This window comes from Protopterus annectens, chromosome 6.part1, assembly GCF_019279795.1.
Source record: "Protopterus annectens isolate FY-2018-M chromosome 6.part1, PAN1.0, whole genome shotgun sequence".
Classification (NCBI taxonomy): Eukaryota; Metazoa; Chordata; order Ceratodontiformes; family Protopteridae; genus Protopterus; species Protopterus annectens.
Window position 1 is genome coordinate 497,366,499 of NC_056738.1, and position 22,012 is coordinate 497,388,510.

The 22,012-nt window shown below is 41.8% G+C and overlaps 1 protein-coding gene across 3 annotated transcripts in view; it reads right to left on the reverse strand.

The window, feature by feature from the left end:
* Positions 1–7,655, reverse strand: part of TRA2B (transformer 2 beta homolog) — a 668,812-nt gene extending 661,157 nt beyond the window's left edge. For all 3 annotated transcript variants that reach the window (XM_044075946.1, XM_044075947.1, XM_044075945.1), the window contains exon 1: positions 7,507–7,655. In XM_044075946.1, the coding sequence (XP_043931881.1) occupies positions 7,507–7,542 (36 nt within the window). In that variant the 5' untranslated portion in view covers positions 7,543–7,655. The remainder of the gene's footprint in view (positions 1–7,506) is intronic.
* Positions 7,656–22,012: the final 14,357 nt, after the last annotated feature.

Consider the following 22,012-nt stretch of genomic DNA (forward strand, 5'->3'; position numbering starts at 1 on the left):
GCCCTCGGCTCCGAAGTCCTTGGAGCCGAAGGAGAAGCCTGCCTATGTCTTTTGGCGGTCGGATCCGACGGACTGGTCGGAGCAGACGCCCTTTTCTTTTTAGCAGGAGAAGGAGAGGATGCTAAAGCTTCTTCAAAAGAGGGTTTTATAAGGCCTTTCAATATAAGTTTATTTTTCCTCTCTTGGAGGACCCTCAAGGAAAAAGCGTGACACACGCTGCAGGACTCCTGCAAATGTTTGGCGCCCAAACAATATACACAGAGAGAGTGGTCATCCGTGATAGACATCTTAAAACTACATTTAGTGCACTTTTTGAAGCCCGAAGGCCTAGGAGCCTGAGACATTATAAGAAAAACGGAGTACTCTCTCACAGACAAAACTTTGTTGGGAAAGACTGACCCTACAAGATTAACTTGCCGTTTACAATGATAGCCAATTAATAAAGGCCAACTGAAGACATACAACAGTGAATAAAGTATACAGGAATCCAAGAACCCCTAAGGTTCAAAGGGATTAACCAACAGGAAAGGCCCTATGGATGAAGGGAGCCTGTACTGGAACAAACACCAATCGCACACAAAATTTTTTACAAAAAGTTTTCAAAACACACACACAGCACAGAGTAGCTGTTAAAACAGCTTTTTGTTAAAGAATTAGCAAATTTCTGACAGAAAAAGTTAGTGAAAAGACACTACTTAGCTCAGCCAGCTCGAGACCACGTCTTTGCTAGTTAGCGGCAAACGAGATCTGGGGGACTGGTAGTGGTGCATCCTGGGATATAGTAAGCTCAGCCAATAAGAGACTTCGCTCTTTGGCATAAGCGTGCCGAGTCGGAGCAGAGGGATCGGCTCCGAACCATCAGTCAGAATGTAGGCGAGATAGGATCACATAACATCTTCCTGTTACAAACTTACAGTACTTGCCAAAAAAACTGTTTGTTTTTTTTTTGGCCGGTAGTACCATTTGCTAAAAACAAACCAGCTGCAAACCCATAAGTAAAAAAATAAATAAATAAATAAACAAAAAAAAAAAAAATTGCAACACAAGTAAGAAATTCCCCAGCTATTTAATACATTTTACAGGATTTTATCTCTGTACTAAGTAGGACAAATAAATATTAAATAGGAGTCTTTACCCCCTTGGTGCTGTATTTGGTTTTTTGTTAAATATTACTCATGGCCTGGGTGAATATGGTACAAATAAAAATACATTTGAGGGGGGTGCCGGAAGGGGTTGTGGGCAGACGGATGGGTGTCAGGCAAAAAAAAAATACCCTAGTCAAGAAGGATGGCACAGTTACGCAATGTATTTTTAATCCACAGGAAAATGATCCCTGAATCCGCTAAGGCACAAGAACCACTGCAAGTTATATCCTCCGGAGGGGGTTGTGGACAGACGGATGGGTGTCAGGCAAAAATATATCCTAGTCGAGAAGGATGGCATAGTTACGCAATGTATTTTTAATCCACAGGAAAATGATCCCTGAATCTGCTAAGGCACAAGAACCACTGCAAGTACTATCCTAAACAGCTAAAGTGCCCATAGCATCTTATTTCTGAAAATATTTACCCAATATGAAAGTTCAAAACTGTTTTTGATATTTGCAACGATTCTTATGAATGCAGAGCACGGAATACTCCAAACTACAGTGGTTGTTGTAGGAAGTGTTCTAGAGAAAAAAATTCCAAAACAAACTGTTAATAGCTTTACATGTGCACTCTGTCAGTTTCCATATGAAGAAATGCAATGCTGCAGCTCATCCAACATACCAATAATGTACACAGAAATACCATTACCTGGTTCTGCCATGACAAAAAAAAAAAAAAAAAAAGCCACACCCCCTTTACAGAAAAATCTCATTTTATACTTACCGTAACTTTTTTTCTTTGTTTCAATGCTGTTAAGTGGGAAAACAGTTAACAGATGCAATTAGTGTTCCTGAGCAAAACTTGAGTTTTCAGGGGGAAAAAAAAAATCACAACACACAAAACATGGAAATTAACCAAGCCTCTGAATTACAAACATGTGAGCAAAAAAGGTTCTGGTCTGCAGGTTTGCCTGAACTCCTAAATTGTAGCTATTTATTCCTTAGTGTGCACAACTAAGGGACATTCTGACTTCCCTTTACTATCTCAGCCCCAAAAATGGACAATTTTTCCTTTCCACTAACAGCACATGGTAGGTTACACACATTCTAGTGTCTTCGAGGTAGCACTAAATCTTGTAATTTTAGTCTTCAAATTAGCTCCGACTGGAAAACTGAATCAATGTCAAACATTTACAAACGCCTTGAAAAATGTTTTACAGAAATGCATAGAAACATGCCAGTGTGCATTGTCAAAATAAATATTCACAACTTACATTTACAGTTGGAACTTCAGAGTCTTCTGGACAGCCTGCACAGAGCTCGAGAACACTTGCATGGCAGCCACACACCCTCTCACGGATGCCAGCCAATGGGAGGGACAGTTACTGAAGATCTCCTGGCCCAACTCTTCAAACACGTATAGCAGGAAGTAACAATCAACTTTTTCTAAACACGCAAGTACAGTAAATAAAAAAAAAAAGTCACGTAGCAGACTCCTGGTATGTCAGCACTGTATGGGTGCAGTAACAGCAAAACAATGGACAAATACATAATCTATAAGTCCAAATTACAAAAGATGACAGCTCAGAACAGAACTTCTTCATGGTAACACACAGCAAGGAAATGCTACCATTAAATAGGGCAAGGAGACAAGTGCAGCGAGTAAACAAAAGGACGCAAGATGAAGGAATACATAGTTTGTTGTGGTGGTGGTGGGGGGGGGGGGTTGCCTCCCACTTAAATTCTAAAGCAAGCTCACACCACATCAGGCAGTCCAGATGGCACAGGAAGGTCAAGCAGATAACAGATGCACAATGCCAGAAGACAGTCAACTGTACTGCCTTTATTACTTTGCACTGAAAGTCACATTAGCCACAGGACCCAATTCAGAGCACCCCCTTCTTTCTCTGAATTCCCAAGCACACGTTTCTCTGAGTGAAGCTTTTTCAGGACCAAAGTTCTAAGAAGAATATGCCATACTGTAACAAAATCTAAACACATTTAACAAATGTTCAGTTTAATCAGGTGCCACCTACAGTATTATGGATATCCCAGCAGGCATCCTTCTGTACTGACTGGCCTAGAGGATTAAAAATATTAGATGACTGACACACCCACCAGAGACACAAACATACACACACACACACACACACACACACACACACACGTGTGCGCGCACGCACGCTTTCTGAACTTAAGACACCCACCTCATCTTACTCAAAATGTCACAGGCAGCCAGAGCAACCCATGCCAAGAAATGGGTTCAGTGCATAGAACCAGTCCCAGACAGGATACTGTTTTTACTGCAAGGCTGATAACACCCCCCCCGAACACACACAAAATGCATTCATACCACGTACAAAGTGTGAACTGTACCAAACCCTTCCATCAATAACACGTCTAAGCAAGTGTTCCATTCCGAAGAGGTGATGGTGGTGGATGAAGACTTCTGTAAGTAAACTGGATGTAACCTGCACTATGTGCCACTCTTCTAATCCATAGTTGTCACAAAATTGCAATAATAAACACAAGAGTATTAATTCCAGTAGCTCAGCATTACGCTCAACTTCACTATAAATGCTTTAAACATTAATCTCATTGCTACAAGAATACTGTCTGTTTTGTCAGTATTCCCAAGGAGGACCATTTTGTCAGTATTCCCAAGGAGGACCGCCAATTCTACATACCATCCCCCCAAAGCTCTTTACTGAAATACCACAAACACAATTCTTCAGATTCTCACTCCTTGAGGTCAGTCTATGCAGTAGCTCAACTGTAGCCCCAGCAAACAAGAAATCTAACGGCAAATCAAAGATACAAAGCCAGAAGCTATTATACAAAAATAGCAGATGGTCAAAACCCCTCAAAATGGGAAAGGGTACTGCCAAGACACCATCACCCCAGCCCCAATCTTAAGCTGATAAACTGTGATGCCCCCGATGTACACCGGGTGTACAGTTACCTCAAGCCCTACCCCATAACAGTGGTGGGTGACAGCAGCTCATCTAATCCCCCCTGAAGCATGCTAGTGGCCAGAGCCCTTTCCTGTGTTCAGTCTACAAGCAGAGCAGAGCACAACACAGATGTCTCATTTACGAGACCTAGCTGGAAGTCAATAGCAGATATTAGAAAGCTTACTAACAAGAGGTTACCAAATTCATACCCGACAGAGGACATTGGAGGAGTCACTGTCATACTGAATTATAAGGACAATAGGAATTAAAAAAAAACATGTTAAGAGGCCAAACATACTGCTTTGGGAAAATTGTATCCTATGAAACTTGTGGCTATGACGTCAACACCAAATTTAAAAAGGATTAAAACAGATGAACCATACCAATGGTATATAAAATGTGTACTAAAGTATCAACAGATGAACAACTCCACTCAACACGATCTGAATGTATTCAACAATTTAATTTACTTTCTGTTGTAGCTAGAACACAAACCACACAGGATTAAAGACTATACATTATGCTCATTCAGGAAGTTGACTGTCAAAGGAATCTTCTGAAAATCATGACTAGAAGAAGCACAAATAAGTCAAGCATCTTGACAGTTCAGAACTGTGTTAATTTAAAAAGCATTTCTTAGGTTATTTGCAAAGCTTGCATAAAGATGGAATCAAAGTCTGGTAGGGAATGCACCTGTGAATTCTAACTTGGCCAGATGAACTACTAAATGCAGATTCACAACTTTTTTCTTTTTATGACAGTCACCTGTGGCTTAAGAAGACCCTGCTGCAGGTGATTAAAATAGTGCTACACAGTCTAAAATCTTTACAGTTGTACTGGACACTACAGGCATGATAAGCATAAACGATTTAAACTTCAGTGAGCCATGAAACTGATCTGGCATTCCCTTTTCCACATGCAGCGGACATGAGACAGGAGGCAGGGACACAAGGTGTACGTTAGCATAACAAAGCCCTGATGCTTAGTATTTGCAGTGGCTTGCAGGAGGAGCCCAAGGGGATCTGGTGACTGATCGGACTGACACCTTAGTAGAAGTGGTATCAATGTCCCAGACAATATCCCCCACCCAGGTCTGAGAAATCCAAGCAGTGTTACGAGACAGTATAATACTCAACATCATTACTCTCAAGAAACAAATAAAAAAGGCGCCGTCTTGGGGACCGTGCAGACATGAAAACTTCACGAAGGCAGATCCAAAGAACTTTATTTTGAAAGTTTCCTGAGTGAAGGCTAGCAAATTTTAAGTGAAACGTGATCTATTCTCCCCCAAAGCAGTAACCACTGTTGTAAGACTGCAAAGCTGGTGGAGTGGGTGCTAGACTGTAGAGTACTACTGTACTTGATTGGCTGTCTGTTAAAATGTTTTCGGGGGGGCCAACTCCTCTTTCTTGGGAGTGTTGTTTGGAGAAGATGCCTGTTGTGTGTCCTTCATGGAAAACTTGTGATTAGAGAGGTCTACATTCTCTACAGTTCGCCAGGAAAGAGACTTACCGAGAACTTAAGACATTCTCCTTCCTGGAGCTCGGTTAAAAATTGGGCGATAAAAAAGACAGAATGAAATCGAACTTAAAAATCTATCATTTTGTGACTTTCACTTGCAGATATATGGAAAGCGTTCTAGTTTTCTTAGTACATTCCCACTCAATGCATTATGTTGTTACACAATGGTAACGCTAATGTTGTGACTAAAAGGACAGAACCTATTCTTTCAGCTTTTCCCCAGTTAGGGGTCGCCACAGCGGATCACCTGCCCGCTCATGATTTCACCTTACACAGAAGGCACACACACGCACTTGGTGCCAATTTAGTTAGAGTGACCAATCCGCCTACAGCACCCGGAAAAAAAAAAAAGGCAACCACAATGACAACATGAAGACTCTGCCCAGCCGAGGATCGAACCACAGAACCTCTTGCTGTAAGACAGCAACGCTAAACACCGAGGCACGAGGCTATTACAATGAAAAATATGCCAAACGAACTGTTCAGGTCAACGCTACACATACTATAGAAATAAAGTATCAATTGATGGCCAAGAAGGTGACTGACGAGAACTGGCATATTACAAAACTCAGAAAACAGTAGCTTTTCCGGCAATATTGGAAGTACATTAACACACCGGTTAGTTCGCTATGAATGGGCGTGGTATGTGATTGACAAAGCGACAGGCAGAGTTTCAATATGTAAACACACCGGGATGGACACGGAATCCATGCGCACAACGAACGCCATCCTCGTCGAAATTATTACTCCTTTTTTTGGGGCAAGCCATTACTGCAGCCCTCTTTGTAGGGGCGCTACGCCCCCACTGAACAACTGTTGTGCAACAGTGCTGGTACTGCAAACACAGTTTGAGCCGTTGACAGTATCTTTTACAGAAACTGTTTTGTGGTGTGAACTCTGCCCGACTGACTGAAATGTGACGTACAACAGGCATTTTTGTTTTACGCCCCTAGTAAAACGTTTCTGTTTTGGTAGTGAATGTCTACAATAAAACATTGGGTTGCTTTCGGCACAGGATGCTGAATATTAATTACATTGTAATATGTCAGGCGGGGTTTGGGCGGGGCTTGCTACTGCGCATCTGGTGGGCTAAATACACTTCAATATCACCAAAATTGAAAACGTGACCCTAAAAAAATCAAAATACTGTCCACACCTTTGGGATTATGAAGGGAAGAGGAATAAGCAGTCCCGATGACGTCCGAGTGTCCAGCCAGTGATGGGCAGGGGGTGTGACGACACTGAAAGTTTCCAGCAATTAAGATTTTTGAAGCCCTCAGGACAGCATGACCCAAAAAAATTAAAAAAACGGGGATCAACCTTGAATAAGTCTCTATTTTGCCCTAACCCCCCCCCCCCAACTACAAAGTCGACAAGAAAGTTAGTTAACTCGATGACTAAGGAAATGCATGGACAATAAATTAATGTTTTATCAGTCAGTGGGGAAAACTGACATTAGGTTTCCAAGACAATCATTTTAAAACTTACACCAAGCCTATTTGCAGAATTACAAACATAGTTAGAAATGTCGCGACATTTCACATAACGGGACAGACTCATTAAACTATTACAGTAAAGGGACGGCCCGATTTTTCTAGAACTAGAACCTCCACGTGATTGGCGCAGGCGTCCCAACAACGAAGCCACGCGGTGCACGTTCTCGGCTAGAAAAGAAACTCCGTGCGCAAGTAAAGTCAACCGCAAAGGGAGACTTCGAGATTCAAAAGATACTGTACGCCCATAGCACCAAAAAAACTCTGTTTTACACACTCAGAAGAGACAGACAATGACCCAACATTATGATAAGGGTTCACGAAAAAAACGCCCCACAATCCTGTCGTTTAGTAATATTTTGTGACAACACAACGTAATTTTCCGGTAACAAGGATGCTGCAATAGCGCCTAAATCAAAAACGGCCTCGGAATATTTGACGATACACTTACCCTCCCGCTGTACTTCCTCTCGTCTTTGTCGCTCATGGTCGGCTCTAGCTACGGATGCACTGCAATACTAACCGGCGAAAACAAACACTTACCACCACCCCCCGTTAGTCGCCGTCGTCGTTACAGGAAGTGGCTAGGTGCACACTGCACGACCCTTGCCTTTCGTTGAAGTGTTTCCGGTCACGTGATAAGAGTTGCTGGCGGTATTAATAGAATTTTGCTTAATTGCAGTTTTAGCTGTTTATGATGTGTGCAACCAGAACTGAATCGTTTAGTACTTTTGTTAATGATTGCTACTTATATATGTGAGAAAGGCATTGAGGGCTGATGATAATGGCACCATGTTGCTTGCACAGTATGGTAACACGTTGGCATTGGTTATTCATGTCCATCATTACAGTTGTCACTGTGGAGATAACTGACAGAAAGAAATAACCTCAAAACTTTTGGCTGTTGTCTTTAATCGTCATATAAAATGTCTGCGTTTGAGGCATTACTCTTACATGGGGGCTCGCATAAAAACATATGAGACAAGGAAGCTTTTAAGATGATTTTTATTGACGTAATTTTTTGTAGGAAAAAAATAAATAAACAGATACATCTTCAATTCCAGAGGAAAAATAAATCTCAACGTCTAGTTACTGTTCGCATACCTCTAGATTCCTCTATCTAATAATATGGGACGGGTTAAAGGGCTAATCTCAGGGACCGTTTCTAAATGTTATTCTTAATTCATTTTAAATGTTTATAGAATAGTATTTTCAAATGCCCAAAGTTGTAGGAATGTGAGATTTTGTGGATCAAAACATAACCCACGGCCAGTGCAAAAGGAGAGAATTTCACATTTTTGCCAAAATGAAAGCTTATTTTTGTAGCATTTGACTTGCTTCTGCCATTTCATATAATATGTATGTGTTCCAGACACAAAATAACTGTTTATGCAACCATTAAAGAAATCTTAAAAATATATTTTGGCTTAAAAATCTCCGAGGACATTTGCCATTGTTTAGGTTTTTTTCACAGGACACAACTGACCAAAGTGGGACGGCCCCTCGCAAAGAGGTTCAGGTGGTAACCCTATCTGGCATTATTGATTGACTGTAATCCTCCGTAATTTACCAGAAAATCAACAATTTCATGATGGACAGTAAAAATGTGAGGCAGACTCTGGGACAATTGAGAAGTATACCTATGCATTAAGTATAATCATGCATGGTCTTAAGACATATAATCAGAGTTACAGACACACAAGTAGATAATATTGTAGTACCCCCCCCCCCCCTGCACAGCAGGCAAGAAAAAAAAAACACATGACAAAAATAAATAAAAACACAGATTTTAGTATTGCAGTTTATGTGTAAGTTGCCGTGGCACTGTGCATTCGCAGCAGCTCATAACAGACTATGCCAATTCATTGATCCTATAAAAGATGAAAACATGCAAAATAACTTATTACTGACATAGTCACCCACTGTTGTAATGCATCCAAGGTTGGGGATGCTACCGGCCTCTTAATTTCTCACCTATTTAAAAAAAAAAAAAAAACATTTTAAGAAATGTAAAAGAGAGAGAAAAGGGGTCATGGGAGGCAGCAGTGCCCCCCCCCCCACACACACACACTGTGGATTAACTATGTTACACCATTGCAGTGTCAATGGAGCTGTAGTGCTGTTTCATTTATTTTTTAGGTGTGCCTGTGTGTATCTGTGTGTAATTGGTATAATTTAGTTGTGACAATTAAGTTTCACTGTCTTAGGATCTTTATAGCGTACTGTAAATACGACAGTACATAAATGGATGTTATTAAACATCTTTATCAGGTGAATCCTGGAGATGTTTACAGCACAGGATCGTAAGAAGTTACTAGGCTAATGGCCCGAAGGCCCTTACAAACCTAGACAAATTCTACCTTTGTTACCATGATTAACACCTATTGCCCCTGTCCAAGAGGGACACAGGTGGATCTCCTGGGGTGAATTTACGGTTACCCAGACTGTGTGTGAAGACGGCCAATGAGGTGCTCTGTTTGATATGAAGTGGGAGTCTTTCCAAAGGTGTGGTAACCTCTGGGAGACATATCTGTCCCTCCAGCAGGCTGTATTGATGTCACATACCAGGTTTAAGTCTTTAGAGCGAGTAATCAGTGTGCCATTTGACTTGTGGATGTGCAGCATTTCCAATAAAGCGGGGTCAGAGATCGTCTCTGAGCAGTCTGTATGAAATAGAATAAAATTACATTGATTTCAGCCGATCCACATAGGATAACTGCTGAAGACCTTGAATCTTCTTTGTGAGGAGCCTTTGTGGTCTCTCCAGTTGCTACAGGTGCTTTGAAAGATACATGCCAAAAAGGGGTTTGCACTCAATTATTGGCCTAATGAATGAAGAGTACAGGGAGATGATAACTTCACTTTTTCTCGAGGCAATGCCCTTACTTATGAGGTGAGCCATATAGAATGCCCTTCTTACCACTCTGCAGACATGGTGATCAAAGGCAAGGTTGCTGTCAACCTGAGTTCCCAGATCTCTCCCCACTGAGTGCGTACTTAGGGTATTGTCACTGATGTGGTAATTTGGAGGAACATTTCTCTTGCCAAAAGGGGTGATTTTGCATTGAGTTTGAGACCATTTTTTTGGCACCATTTGTTTGCGTAAGACCTTCTTGAAGGATGTTGACATCGTTTGGAGATTCTGTGACGGCACTAACTTTGCAGTCGTCAGCAAACTTTGTCAGCCATAGTCCCTTGGTTTTAGCTTGTACTTTGGAGAAATAGATTCCAAACAGTAGAGGTCCCAGGACTAACCCCTGTGGATCACCACTGGTAACAGGTCTGCTGTTGGAGGTGGATTCCCCTATTTTGACTTTATGGGTTTTATCAGAGAGCCAGTTCGTAACCCACTTTAAGATATAAGGGTTTATGTCTAGCTGGGAGAGTTTGTCAATGATGCCCGAGTGAGGGACAGTGTCAAATGCCTTGGCCAGGTCTAAGTAGGCTGTATGCACAAATTTCCCATCGTCCAGGGCTCTTGTGACTGTCTCAAAGAAGTCCACCAGGTTTAATAAGTATGATCTTCCCTTGACAATTCCAAAGTGGGCAGGATCTACTGTTTGGATATCACCTGTATCTTTGTTGATAAGGTCCATGATTCTTTCCATGGTCTTGCAGATAAGGCTAGTCAGGCTAATAGGTCTGTAGTTCCTGGGGTCAGTAGAAGCACCACCTTTGTCAGGGGGATAACGGTGGTTGTTTTCCATTCAGCTGGGATGAAGCCGTACATAGACTGTGATTAAAAAGAGCAGCCAATAGTGATGCTAATTCTTGTTTGAGCCCATGTAGGACACAGCCTGGGATGTTATCAGGTCCCATTGATGCTGTGTTTTTGGCCTTGGAGAGGGTGTTTACGACCTGCTGTTTAGAAATAGAAGGTAGGGGACAGGTGACAGGGATGTCACGAAGTACATGTGGCGGGGACAGGGAGGTGACGTTTTCATCGAACCTGTTGGCTGGCAGGTTAGCTATGTCCACCGGCTCAGTGTATGTGTTACCATTAATTACCAGTTCAGCGTAAATCTGAGCCTTACCTTTTAAGTTACGAATGTAACTAAAGAATGCCTTATGGTTGTCCTTGGTTGAGGAAGCTAACTTGGATTCATAGTTTGCCTTGGAGGACTTCACAAGAAGTCTTATTTGCTTATTTAAGCTGAGGAGGGAGCGTCTCAAGTTTAGAGCCCACTCTTTCTTACTCTTGGATAGCAGTTTCTTCCTTTTATTGTAAAACCTGTTAATGGTGGTTGTCTACCAGGTAGGTTTTTCCCTAGAAGACCTTGTTTTGATCCTAACGGGTATTGCAGAGTCAATGTAGTTATACAGGTGCTTTTCTAGGGCATTGATGCAGAGCTCGGCATAGTTACTGGTTCTGTCTGAGGGAAGAGGTGCAATGAAGCTATTTATACCATCCCGTAAGAGGTTATAATCTGCTTTGGAGAAGTGTTTTAGTCTAGTTGCTGTTATGGGAGGGTCAGCTGTGATAGTTATCTCAAATGAAACTGGTTTGTGGTCAGATCTCGCCAGGGATGAACTCACAGTGGTGGAGCTACATTGGTCTCCCATATTTGTAAGCACCAGGTCCAGGATGTTGGCGCCCCTGGTGGGGGTGTCAACCAGCTGGTCCAGGACATTGGAATTGACAAAATCGAGGAGCCTTTGGGCAAGTGAATCTGAGCACAAGTAATTCACGGGTCCATATCACATAGGTGTAGTGTCAAAACTTCGACTATGTAAATATCAAACCCAAAAGTTCGAAAACTTAAAACTCCGAATACTCAGAACAGCGATTTTTTTTTCCCAGGGAAAAAAATCGCTGTTCCGGTACAAAACATGGAAACACACAAACACTACATAGTGTTTCTAATGTGGGGGGCTTTGCCCCCACACTCCCCAATGTGGGGGACTGTGCCCCCCTACTTAAATATACCAACTCTGAGATCGCACCACAGTGAAGGAAATAGCAAAGCCGTGGAAACGGCCCACCAAATTCTTTCCATGGAAAAGAATTCGATGTTCCATGGCTTCGTTATTTTCAGACTTCGAACTTCCCAGTTTGTAGTTTCGGCATTCGGACATTTCAGCGTTCGGACACATGATATACACCCGTAATTAACCCAGTCAATGCTAGGGTAGTTAGTTGCCCAAAACTATGGTGTGACATAGCTCCCCATGCTACTGAAGTTACACGGTAAAAAAAAAATCTAACCAATCTTTTTATTAAGCTAATGGTTAATTGTACCGAGTAAAATTATAGCTGAGCAGATGATGTCAGTTAGCCTAGCACAGCCACTGCTACATGTTGATCAGGGCAGAAGTGCTCAAAGCTGTGTGAACTTGAGCAGGGGCTGCTACAATTCAATTTAACTATTTTATATTATTTATTTTATTATTAGCACCTTATTTGTAATTTTACTGTAGCATAAATATTACTGTCCCAAAGGAAACCTCTCCTGAGCATTGAAAGCAAAAACTTTTTGCTTTACATCAAAGCATTCTCTCTCTCTGTTTTCTAGCAGAAGTGGTACATTAGCCATCAGCTGAGGGCAAAAATCACAATGTCATGCTGAAAACAAAGGGGGATATTCTGAGATAACATTAATGCAACCTGACTGTGATAAATAGAGTGGTTGGAATTGCACAAGGCTGTCATAGGTGGATTATGCATACATAAGTGCAGACCTGCTGAGGATAATGCTGCATAGTAAATCCACGTATTCTCAAAAACATCAGTTAGAGAGCAAAAGGGTAGACTATGCTATGATAGGTCATATGACAGAGGTCTATCAGTAGTATGAAAAAGAACGCAATATGTGCAATACAGTCAGAACTGATAGTCCATACAAGGGCTACACAGTCAAGTACTAACTCTGTTTATTTTATACATGGAAAGCAAACTGAGTGATGGGACAGCCAGGAAAGGGAAACAGCAAGCAAAATAATATACTGAAAGACAACGGAGAGGGAAAGATGGCATATGGACGGAGGTGCCTGTTTATTTTTAGAGAAGAAGAGTAGAGGGAGAGTGAAGCAGAGGAATGATATGGTGAGGAAAAAGCGTATTGGAATGGCAGCAGAGGCAGACATACAAATGTACAACACAGAGACTGATGGGGAGGTTCTGATACAAAAGGGGCTCAAAGGTGATATGCATACAGACAGAAGGTAGACAGATGGTGATGGGACAACAAACAGGGAAGAGTGACTGATACAGAAGGAAACAGAACACCATGATTAAGGCTAGGGTAAGGAGGTAAGGACCACCTGCCAAACTGCTGTAGTTGAGAACCCACACAAAAGTCAATCAGATCTGTGGTTAACATCATGGGTGGGCTGTGCCAGTGGTGGCCTGATGATTGGGACTGTGCAGCCATGCAATTCTGCCAGTTAGGCTACCAGTGCACCTCACTTGTGACCAGCCTCTGTCCCTCTCACAGTGTTACCCAAGACCCAGTGAAAAAGCAGCATCAGCATCCCACAGGATGACTATCATCACCATGCACAGAGGCTGGCCTGGGGATTCCTGAAGGTCCAGCAGTTGGTGTTGAGGCCAAGCCCAGTGCAGGATTTGGTAGATGCTCCTTCATTATGTTCTTCTCCATGGTTGACACTGCAGAATAAATGAACAAAAGCCAAACTACAACAAAAAATAATAATAAAATGAGAAGAAGATGGAGAGAACAAACAAGACAAAAACAGCAGTTGTTGGTATGATGTACACTTTTGTACGGGAGGGCCTGGAAGGATGGAATACAGTCAGTAGACCAATGGTGATATAAATACCTAGATAGATATCATTCCTTTGTCACTGCAATGTAAGACTGTGGCATAGGTTGTGGACAGTAAGCACTGTGTGTGTGTGTGTGTGTGTGTGTGTGTGTGTGTGTGTGTGTGTGTGTCCCCGTATGTTTGTGTTTGCAATGGACAATGAAACAAGGGAGAAATAAGCAACCTGTACAAAAGAAATGTACAGCCCTGTTGGAAAACAAGTGTATGTAGAGTTAGAATACACAGCATACCTCTCTACTGGTATGATTTAAGTATAACATTATCATTTTGGTCCTCAGGTTTAGCTTTGCTCCTCCTAGATTATGATGTTGCTCATAAAGTTGGACTTGTTTATGTGAAAATATTTTATTAAATTAAAACATAAACTGTCCATCTGTGATTCTGTCTCATAATGCAAAACACAAAATAAAAACATTAATTAACACAGCATAACCATGCACATCAGAAGCGGCTTACAGATGTGCTGTAAGGCTTGCTATAATGTGACAAAGTATGTTTTCATCCTTACTGTAGTAGTCAGATTATCTTTCTCCACCCTCTTCTTCACATTGTCAGAGGGGATCAGAATGGTCCTTCTTCATATAACTATACCAGTGATCGCACTGCTCCCCATAGTGATTGATACTTAGGGCATCACTTACAGCCCTGGCAAGCCTGGCACATTAATGTTGTTAAAAACTACCAGCTTAGCTAGTTAATAGGAACTGGACAGTATAACATACCCCCTACTTATATATTCTAACTCCAAAAGGGCATACACTGCCTGTACTATTTTCTGTGAAATGAGTTTCGTCAAATGAACAATGAGTTTTCAGTCATTTAAATGAGCATTCGGCGATCTGATAGGGATCCATATATATATATATATATATATATATATATATATATATATATATATATATTCTGTTCTTATAGTGCCATCTAGTGAATAATGTTCACTTTAAGTTGTGTTGTATTATTATTATTATTATTATTTTTCAAACAAGCCCTTGATTTGACAAAATCTCCATTGTATTTAGTTTTAGGGCTGTTTTGCCAGTTCCATTATGCAGACAGAAATTATTAAAGAATACATCCTTATATTCGTTAATTCAGTTGTTTAAAAAAGTATGTGAATATTAGATCTATTTTGCACAGTAAAGTAACCAAGCCCTGGTTTAATTTAATTCAGGGGGAATGGGATGTGTTACATCAAATATGTACTAACAGACAAATAAGGGTTATGAAACCAGACAAAGGAGGTGGGTTAGTAGTGATGAATACAATCAAGTACATAAACAAAATGTATGGGTTACTAAATGACAGACGTATGAAGAAGTTTCTAGAAATTAAATCCATATAACCTATGCTAAGATTGATAATTTATGATATGTTGATGCAAGGTCAGACTGAAAAATAATGATTTTACATTTCTTAACATGAGAAACCAATGATAGCAGTGATTTTTGGAATCCCTAAGATCCATAAGGATTTATTTACCCCCTATCCCATTGTCAGTGCAGGGAAATCCAAGACCAGCATCTTGGTTAATTATACTGATTATAAGCTGAAGCATTTTTTTTTTAATAAATTCTAGCTATCCCTTAAAAGGCTCTTGGGATTTTTTTAGCCAAGTTAACTTGACTGTTTTCAGAGAATATTCTATCTGATGTTGTCATTTTCACTTGTTCCTCAGTTGTTGGGTTCAGATCTGATCCTCTGATCCGACTCAGCTGCTTCTTCCAGCTCATGGAACACTGAAACTCTCGAGCTCCTCCCTTTACCCACACACGCACATACCTCAGATCTCGTTTGACACCTTAGCATATGGACATGGTCGCTGATAACTCTCGAGCGAGCATTATATTATTAGTGTGAGTTAGAATTATTTCATATATTATACAGTTTTTTGCCCTTTCTACCTATTTTATTATAGTTATATCTCTAAAGATAAAATCGTATACTCCTTTGCACTCTTTGAGTATTTCTTAGATACCGATGTTGGTATTTTTCGTTCTTTCATATCTCTATTAACATTGTTAGTATTTTTCTCTTTTTCCCCTTTCTGTTCTAGTCTAGATAAAAAAAATCTTCTTAGTTGTTTTCCATTTTCAACTTTAAATATCTCTGCGAAACCTCCAGGTTTCAAAAATTGAGTGTCCTGCAGCCATAAAATTCCAAGTTTGGATGCACAGCCCAGGTGATTCTGACTGTGAGATATATAAGGCATTTAACTCATGGGCCTTGATAGATAGGAAAAATAAGTTAATTCTTAGAGGTTTGCTACCCTGAAAACCTGCTTCAACAGCCTCTGAGGGTCAAACACCCAAAAGAATTTACAAAAAAAGGGATATATTCCCTCTCTAAAGAATCAAGAAAAGATCTCCAGATCTGTCTATGTCTTTGGTACTGGCATATGAACCCTCGATCAAAGTAGCAATAACATCATATCTGACTACTTTGGATCTGAGACATAGAGAAAAATTTCCTCAGATCCAATCACCTGAAGTTCTGCTGGATCAAATCTCTCCTCGGCTTCCCTCCTCTTTTTTGGAACAATTGCCAAGATGCCATTCAAGACCATCTTCCACAGCCTCATCCATTCAGTCTTCCAAGAGTCTGAGAGAAGCTGATGTGAACAGAATAATGAGGAAGTTCCTTGGGATGCAGATTCAAATGGGAGTTCTTCTGGCTCTGACCCCATTGGGTCCATAGACCCTTGTCAGTATCACTCCTCTGTTGCTGGCTCCTTCTCCAGTTCGACCTTTGGTTTTGTAGGCATTGGATCCAAAAGTCCTGGAGTCATCTGCCTAAGATCTGAAGATGTTGGCATCTTCAACTTCAGTGGTGTCTCTGAGTGGTCTGGCACTGAGCAGTTTGGAGTGGGACGACTCTTGGAGCCCTAGGATTGGTGTTGGCTCTGGGGTGTTGGAGTTGACTACGAAGCTGTTGGAGCCATCTCTGCCCCTTGGAGCTTCGACGCTAGATAGCTCAACTCTGACTCCTTCCTTGAGTAGTCTGCCTTTAGGGTGGAAGGAGACGATTGTCCATAAGCATGCCTTATCAGATCCATTGCTGACCTTTTGTCCAAGGTGTTCTGCCTTTGAGGTAGTGGAGAGAGTTTTCTCTGTTCTTGAGTTCCGACTTCTCAGCCCTCCTCAGCTCCGACTGCCCATTTCCATTCGATTCTGCATCTACAGCCTCAGTCAACTTTGCCACTGGGACAGCCAGCCCAAACCAGTCTCCAGACCACCCAGCAAGGTATAATAATCTCTTCTGACACTTATTCGGAGTATCCCACCAAAGAAGTTCCTAGGAAGAGGAAGTGTAAAAGGAGGTACTTAGACTCTTTGCAAGAGTCTGTCACAGAGGATACTGACTTTGGTGAAAGGTCCCCTATATCACCACCCTATGACATCTTATTTGGAGACACCTTAGAACTCCTAAAACAAAGGGGTGGTTAGTCCATCGATGATCCTTTCCAAGAGGAGTCAGTGTTCCAGGAGGCCTTTGACTCAGGCCCATCTACCTCCTGTGTGATTCCACCCACCAATGAGCTCATTGATTTGGTCTCTTGATGGGCATGGAAGAAGCCTGATTCAACTTAGCCTATCCCCAAGATACCAGATAGGATCCTGGCACCACCAATGGATAGAACTTATTGGAGTAAGGGAGTACCCGTTGATGCCGTGGTCTTGGAGGCGGCCACTAAGAAGGAACTGGCAGAAAAAAGTTCCTCTGTCCACTCCCATAACAGGGAATCTAGTGCACTGGACAGATTTGAGAACCGTTTCTATGCTTCAGCAACCTTTGCTCTTAGGTTACTGAAGTCCTTGGCACATTTTACTAGACTTCAGATGGATTTGATTATAGAGCTTTCCAAATCCCTCTCTGGGACCACATCCTCTGAGTTAGAGAGCATTATATTCTCACAGCTGGCTACCCTTCAGTCCATTTCAAATTCATCCATGAGGCTTATCTCACAATTGACTGAAGGTACCTCATGGGCGGTGGTTTCAGGCATTTTCATCAGAAGACATGCCTGGATGCACTTGTTTGACTTTGCAGAGCCCTTCAAATCTTCCTTCATCAATGCCCCTTTTAAAAGTTCTTTATTTGGTCCCAAAGTTAAAGACAAACTCTCTAGGTTTGAGCAGGAAGGAAAAAAAATATCTGCTGTGGGTGTACATTTTTCGACCCCTCAACAGACCTTTTTTAGGAATCAACAAGGTGGATGGAAAATGCTTTTCATAAAATCCCAGGGTCCTTTCCAAGATCCAGGTGGAGACAGTTCCCCCAGGGGCAGAGGGGGGAACTCTAATGGAAGACACTGTCCCTGTGGCAGAGGTGGTCTGCATAACCAGGGATCTAGAGATACTTCATCTCACAAATCCTATCAGCACTCCTGAAAGGAGACCTGACTGTCCATCTCTGGAGGCAGTCAGGGTCATCTGTTCCTGCACCAGACAGCCTGGCTAGAAATTACAAAAGATTCATGAGTGAAGAAGATAATATCTATAGAATATATAATACTATTTTCCCATCCACCCCTTCTGGTATCAAACAGAATCCCCAATGTTCCACCTAATCGGAGGGAAGCAGCAGCACTATAAATAAACAAGCTGCTAGAAAAAAAAAGTCATCCAAGAGGTCCCCCCAGACCAGAAAGAGTGCGGAACTTATTCAAGATTAGTTTTTTAGTGCCAAAGAAAACAGGAGACATGAGCTCAATCTTGGATCTCAGCCAACTAAATCAATTAGTTCAGTACACAAAAGTTCTGGATGGTCATGATTCAGCCCATTCCGCCTTCCCCGTGCAAGGACAATTAGATCTTCAGCATGCATACTATCATATAAAAATGAACAGACGGTCCAGGAGATATCTACACTTCTGACTGGGAGCCAGTTATTACCAGTTCAGACCCCTGCCCTTTGGTCTCACCACAGCCCCCAGGGTGTTTATCAAGTGTATGGCAGTAGTTGCAGCGCACACAAGCTCACACAAAACTGCAGGGATTCCAGGTGTGTCCATATCTAGATGACTGGCTCATAACCGCTCCGACCAGGCATCATCAAATTCAAGCTCAGGACTACTTACTCCAGTTATGGTGTCACCTGGGGATCTCTGTCAACTACCAGGTACCAATAAATAGTGAAAATACAGCAAGCACCTTCTTTCACAAGCCACACTTTACTTTCCAGTTATCTGTTGATCTCTGTCAGCTACAACAAATCCCAGCTGGAGCCATGTCAGATACTGGAATTCACTGTTGCTTTGTTCAATACAACCACTCAGATAGCTTCCCTTCCTCTGTCTCAGATCCAAAAATTCAGTTCCAGGTGAAAAAGATCATTCAAAGGTTTTCTCTTTCAGCTCGTCTGATGCTTAAAGCATTGGGATCCATGTCAGCGACAATCACTGTTGTGCATGTAACAAGGTACCATATAAGGATTCTCCAGTAGACACTAGCAACTCAATGGTCTATTCTCCAACAACCTTTATCCAGTCAAATCGAAATAACAAAAGCCTGAAAAATTACTTTCTGTGGTGGATCCATTCCAGTCAAATAAAATATGGCTGCCCCTTTGTTCTTGCTCATCCCAAAGCCACAGTAACTATGGATGCCTCTCAGATCAGGTGGGGGGCATTTCTTGGGAAGGACGGTCCAAAGCACATGGTCCCCTAAAGAAGCCAACACATATATCCATATCCTGGAGATAACAGCTGTCCTCCTAGCATTGTAGGCCTTCCAAGACACTTTCTCAATTTGGACTATTGTAATTCAGACAGATAATGTATTAGTACTCAGGTACATCAACAGACAAGGGGGAACCAGATCTTACCCTCTTTGTTGAGAAGTTATGACAATATGGCAATGGGTGATCTCATCCAGTCATTTTCTGATAGCAGCACACATTCTGGGAAAGTCCAATGTGATTGCAGACAAATTAAACAGGTCTATTATAATACCTCACAAGTGATCTCTAAACATGAAGGTGGAAGAGAGGATCTTCTGTCAGTGGAGCCAACCATGGTTAACTCCAGACGCCATAGGAGCACAAACTGGTGAAGAACGAAAAAACAAAAACTACAAAAGGCAACAAAGGTACTGGAGAACTTGAACAAAAGGCTTTAATAACATGAAGCGCTTTTCGTCCAGTACAATGACTGGACTTCATCAGACCTGATGATGTCCAGTCATTGTACTGGAAGAAAAGCACTTCATGTTATTAAAGCCTTTCTTTCAAGTTCTCCAGTACCTTTGTTGCTTTTAGTGGGCCAACCATGCTGCAATCTGTCTGCATCTCATCTCAACAACAAATACAGCAGGTTCTTTGCCCTGTTCCCCTTAGTGGGGAAATCCGAGACATGCTCTACTTCATGCTAGGCCCTCCTGTCTCCTTTACGCTTACCCCCCCATTACCCCTCATTCCCAAATTTCTTCAGAAAGCATCTGGATTGAAGAGCACAGTTATCCTCATTGCCTCTTACTGCGCTCATCAGATCTGGTTTCCCTTTCTTTGGCCTCATCTTCTACTTCCATCCTTGATCCATCTCCAGACCTACTGTGTCACCTAACAGACATGACTCATCTGGACATTTCAAGCCTCAAGGTGACCACATGGTTTCTCCAGTTCTGTAGATGGCCCTGGCTCTCCTCCCCTGTCCATCACATTCTATTATCATCCCAAAAAGCATCCACTAGAAAAGTTTACATAATTTGGGGCTCATAAAATAATTTAGATCCCTTCTCAGCTCCAATTTCTAAAGTTCTTGACTTTTTAGCTACAGTTTTCAATGAAGGGGCCAGCTTATCAAGTGTAAGAGTACAATTAGCAGCCATTTCTAATTTTCATGTTTGACTAAATAATTAAACTTTAGCATCTTCCACACTTTGCAAAGACTTTCTCAGAGGTACATATCTACTTAGACCTTCATTAAGGATCCTATTCCTCCTTGAGATTTAAATATTGTCATGCAGAACGTAACTCAACACCCTTTTGAGCCATCTAGTAAGTGTGAACTAAAATTTTTGATGTGGAAAACGAATATTCTTGGTTGCTATTACTCCTGCCAGAAGGGTTTTAGAAATTACAAGCCTATCATCTAAACCCCCCCCCCACTTGATTTTCCACAAAGATAGAGCATCTTTCTGGACTAATCTTTCCTGTCTACCTCAGGTGTTGTCAGCATCCAACCTTAATCAGGTTATCAACCTTCCAGTCTTCTTACGAAATTTCTGAAATAAAAGAGAATATATGATGTGAGAGTGTTCAGTCTCGCCGTTTGTTCTTACACCTGGGTTTGGAGCCGATCCTCGGCTCCGTGTCGGCCGCTTGGCAAAGCTCTGCATCGAGAAGAAGCTCGAGACCAACCTAACTCCCACAATCCCCCTCTGCCTTTACCCCAGATCTAGTTTGCCGCTGCAACGTTCGCATCATTTTTGATGAGCTCGGACCACCTTAAAGCTAAGATTTGTTATTTCTTATATTTTGTTTAAAAATATTTCTCTCTAAAGTTGACTGTGTGTGTGTGAGTAGTGTGTCGAGGGTTTCTCGGTTCCGTATATAGTTTTTATATACTTTCTTAGAGTTTATTCCCTTGGGGCCTGCCCCACCCCTTTAACTTTACTGGATTGACTACATGATTTGACTTACTTACAGGATTTGACAATTTTTTACTGGATTTGACTTTTTGTACTGGCCTTGCTATTATACCTGGATTTGACTTGTTAAATGTCTGAAAAGGCTAAATCAGGCTTCAAAAGGTGCCAGTGTGGACAGAAAATGTCTGTCACAGATAATCATAGTTCCTGCGTCTACTGTCTTGGCCCTCTCCATCTACAGGAAGACTGTTCCATCTGCCATTCTTTCAGTGGAAGGGTCATGACAGATAGGCGCAGGAAACTTATGGATAGGGGCCTTTTGAAGCCTGCATTCCAAGAGGCACTGGATGCATCAGACCAGGCATCTAAATCCTCGAAGGAATCGAAGACGTCAGAGCCCATGTCATCGGCTCCGAGCTCTTCATTTAAAGTTCGATCACCGGTTCCACAGACTTCGGGGCCGAGTGTTGAACTTTTGTCAGTTACCGAGCCTCGAGTCTTGGAACTGGTGACGGAGCTTCCTCCTCCTGTACTTTTGAGGTCGGCTCCGTCTTCGATTCCTTCGACGCGTTCTTCGAGGCCCCT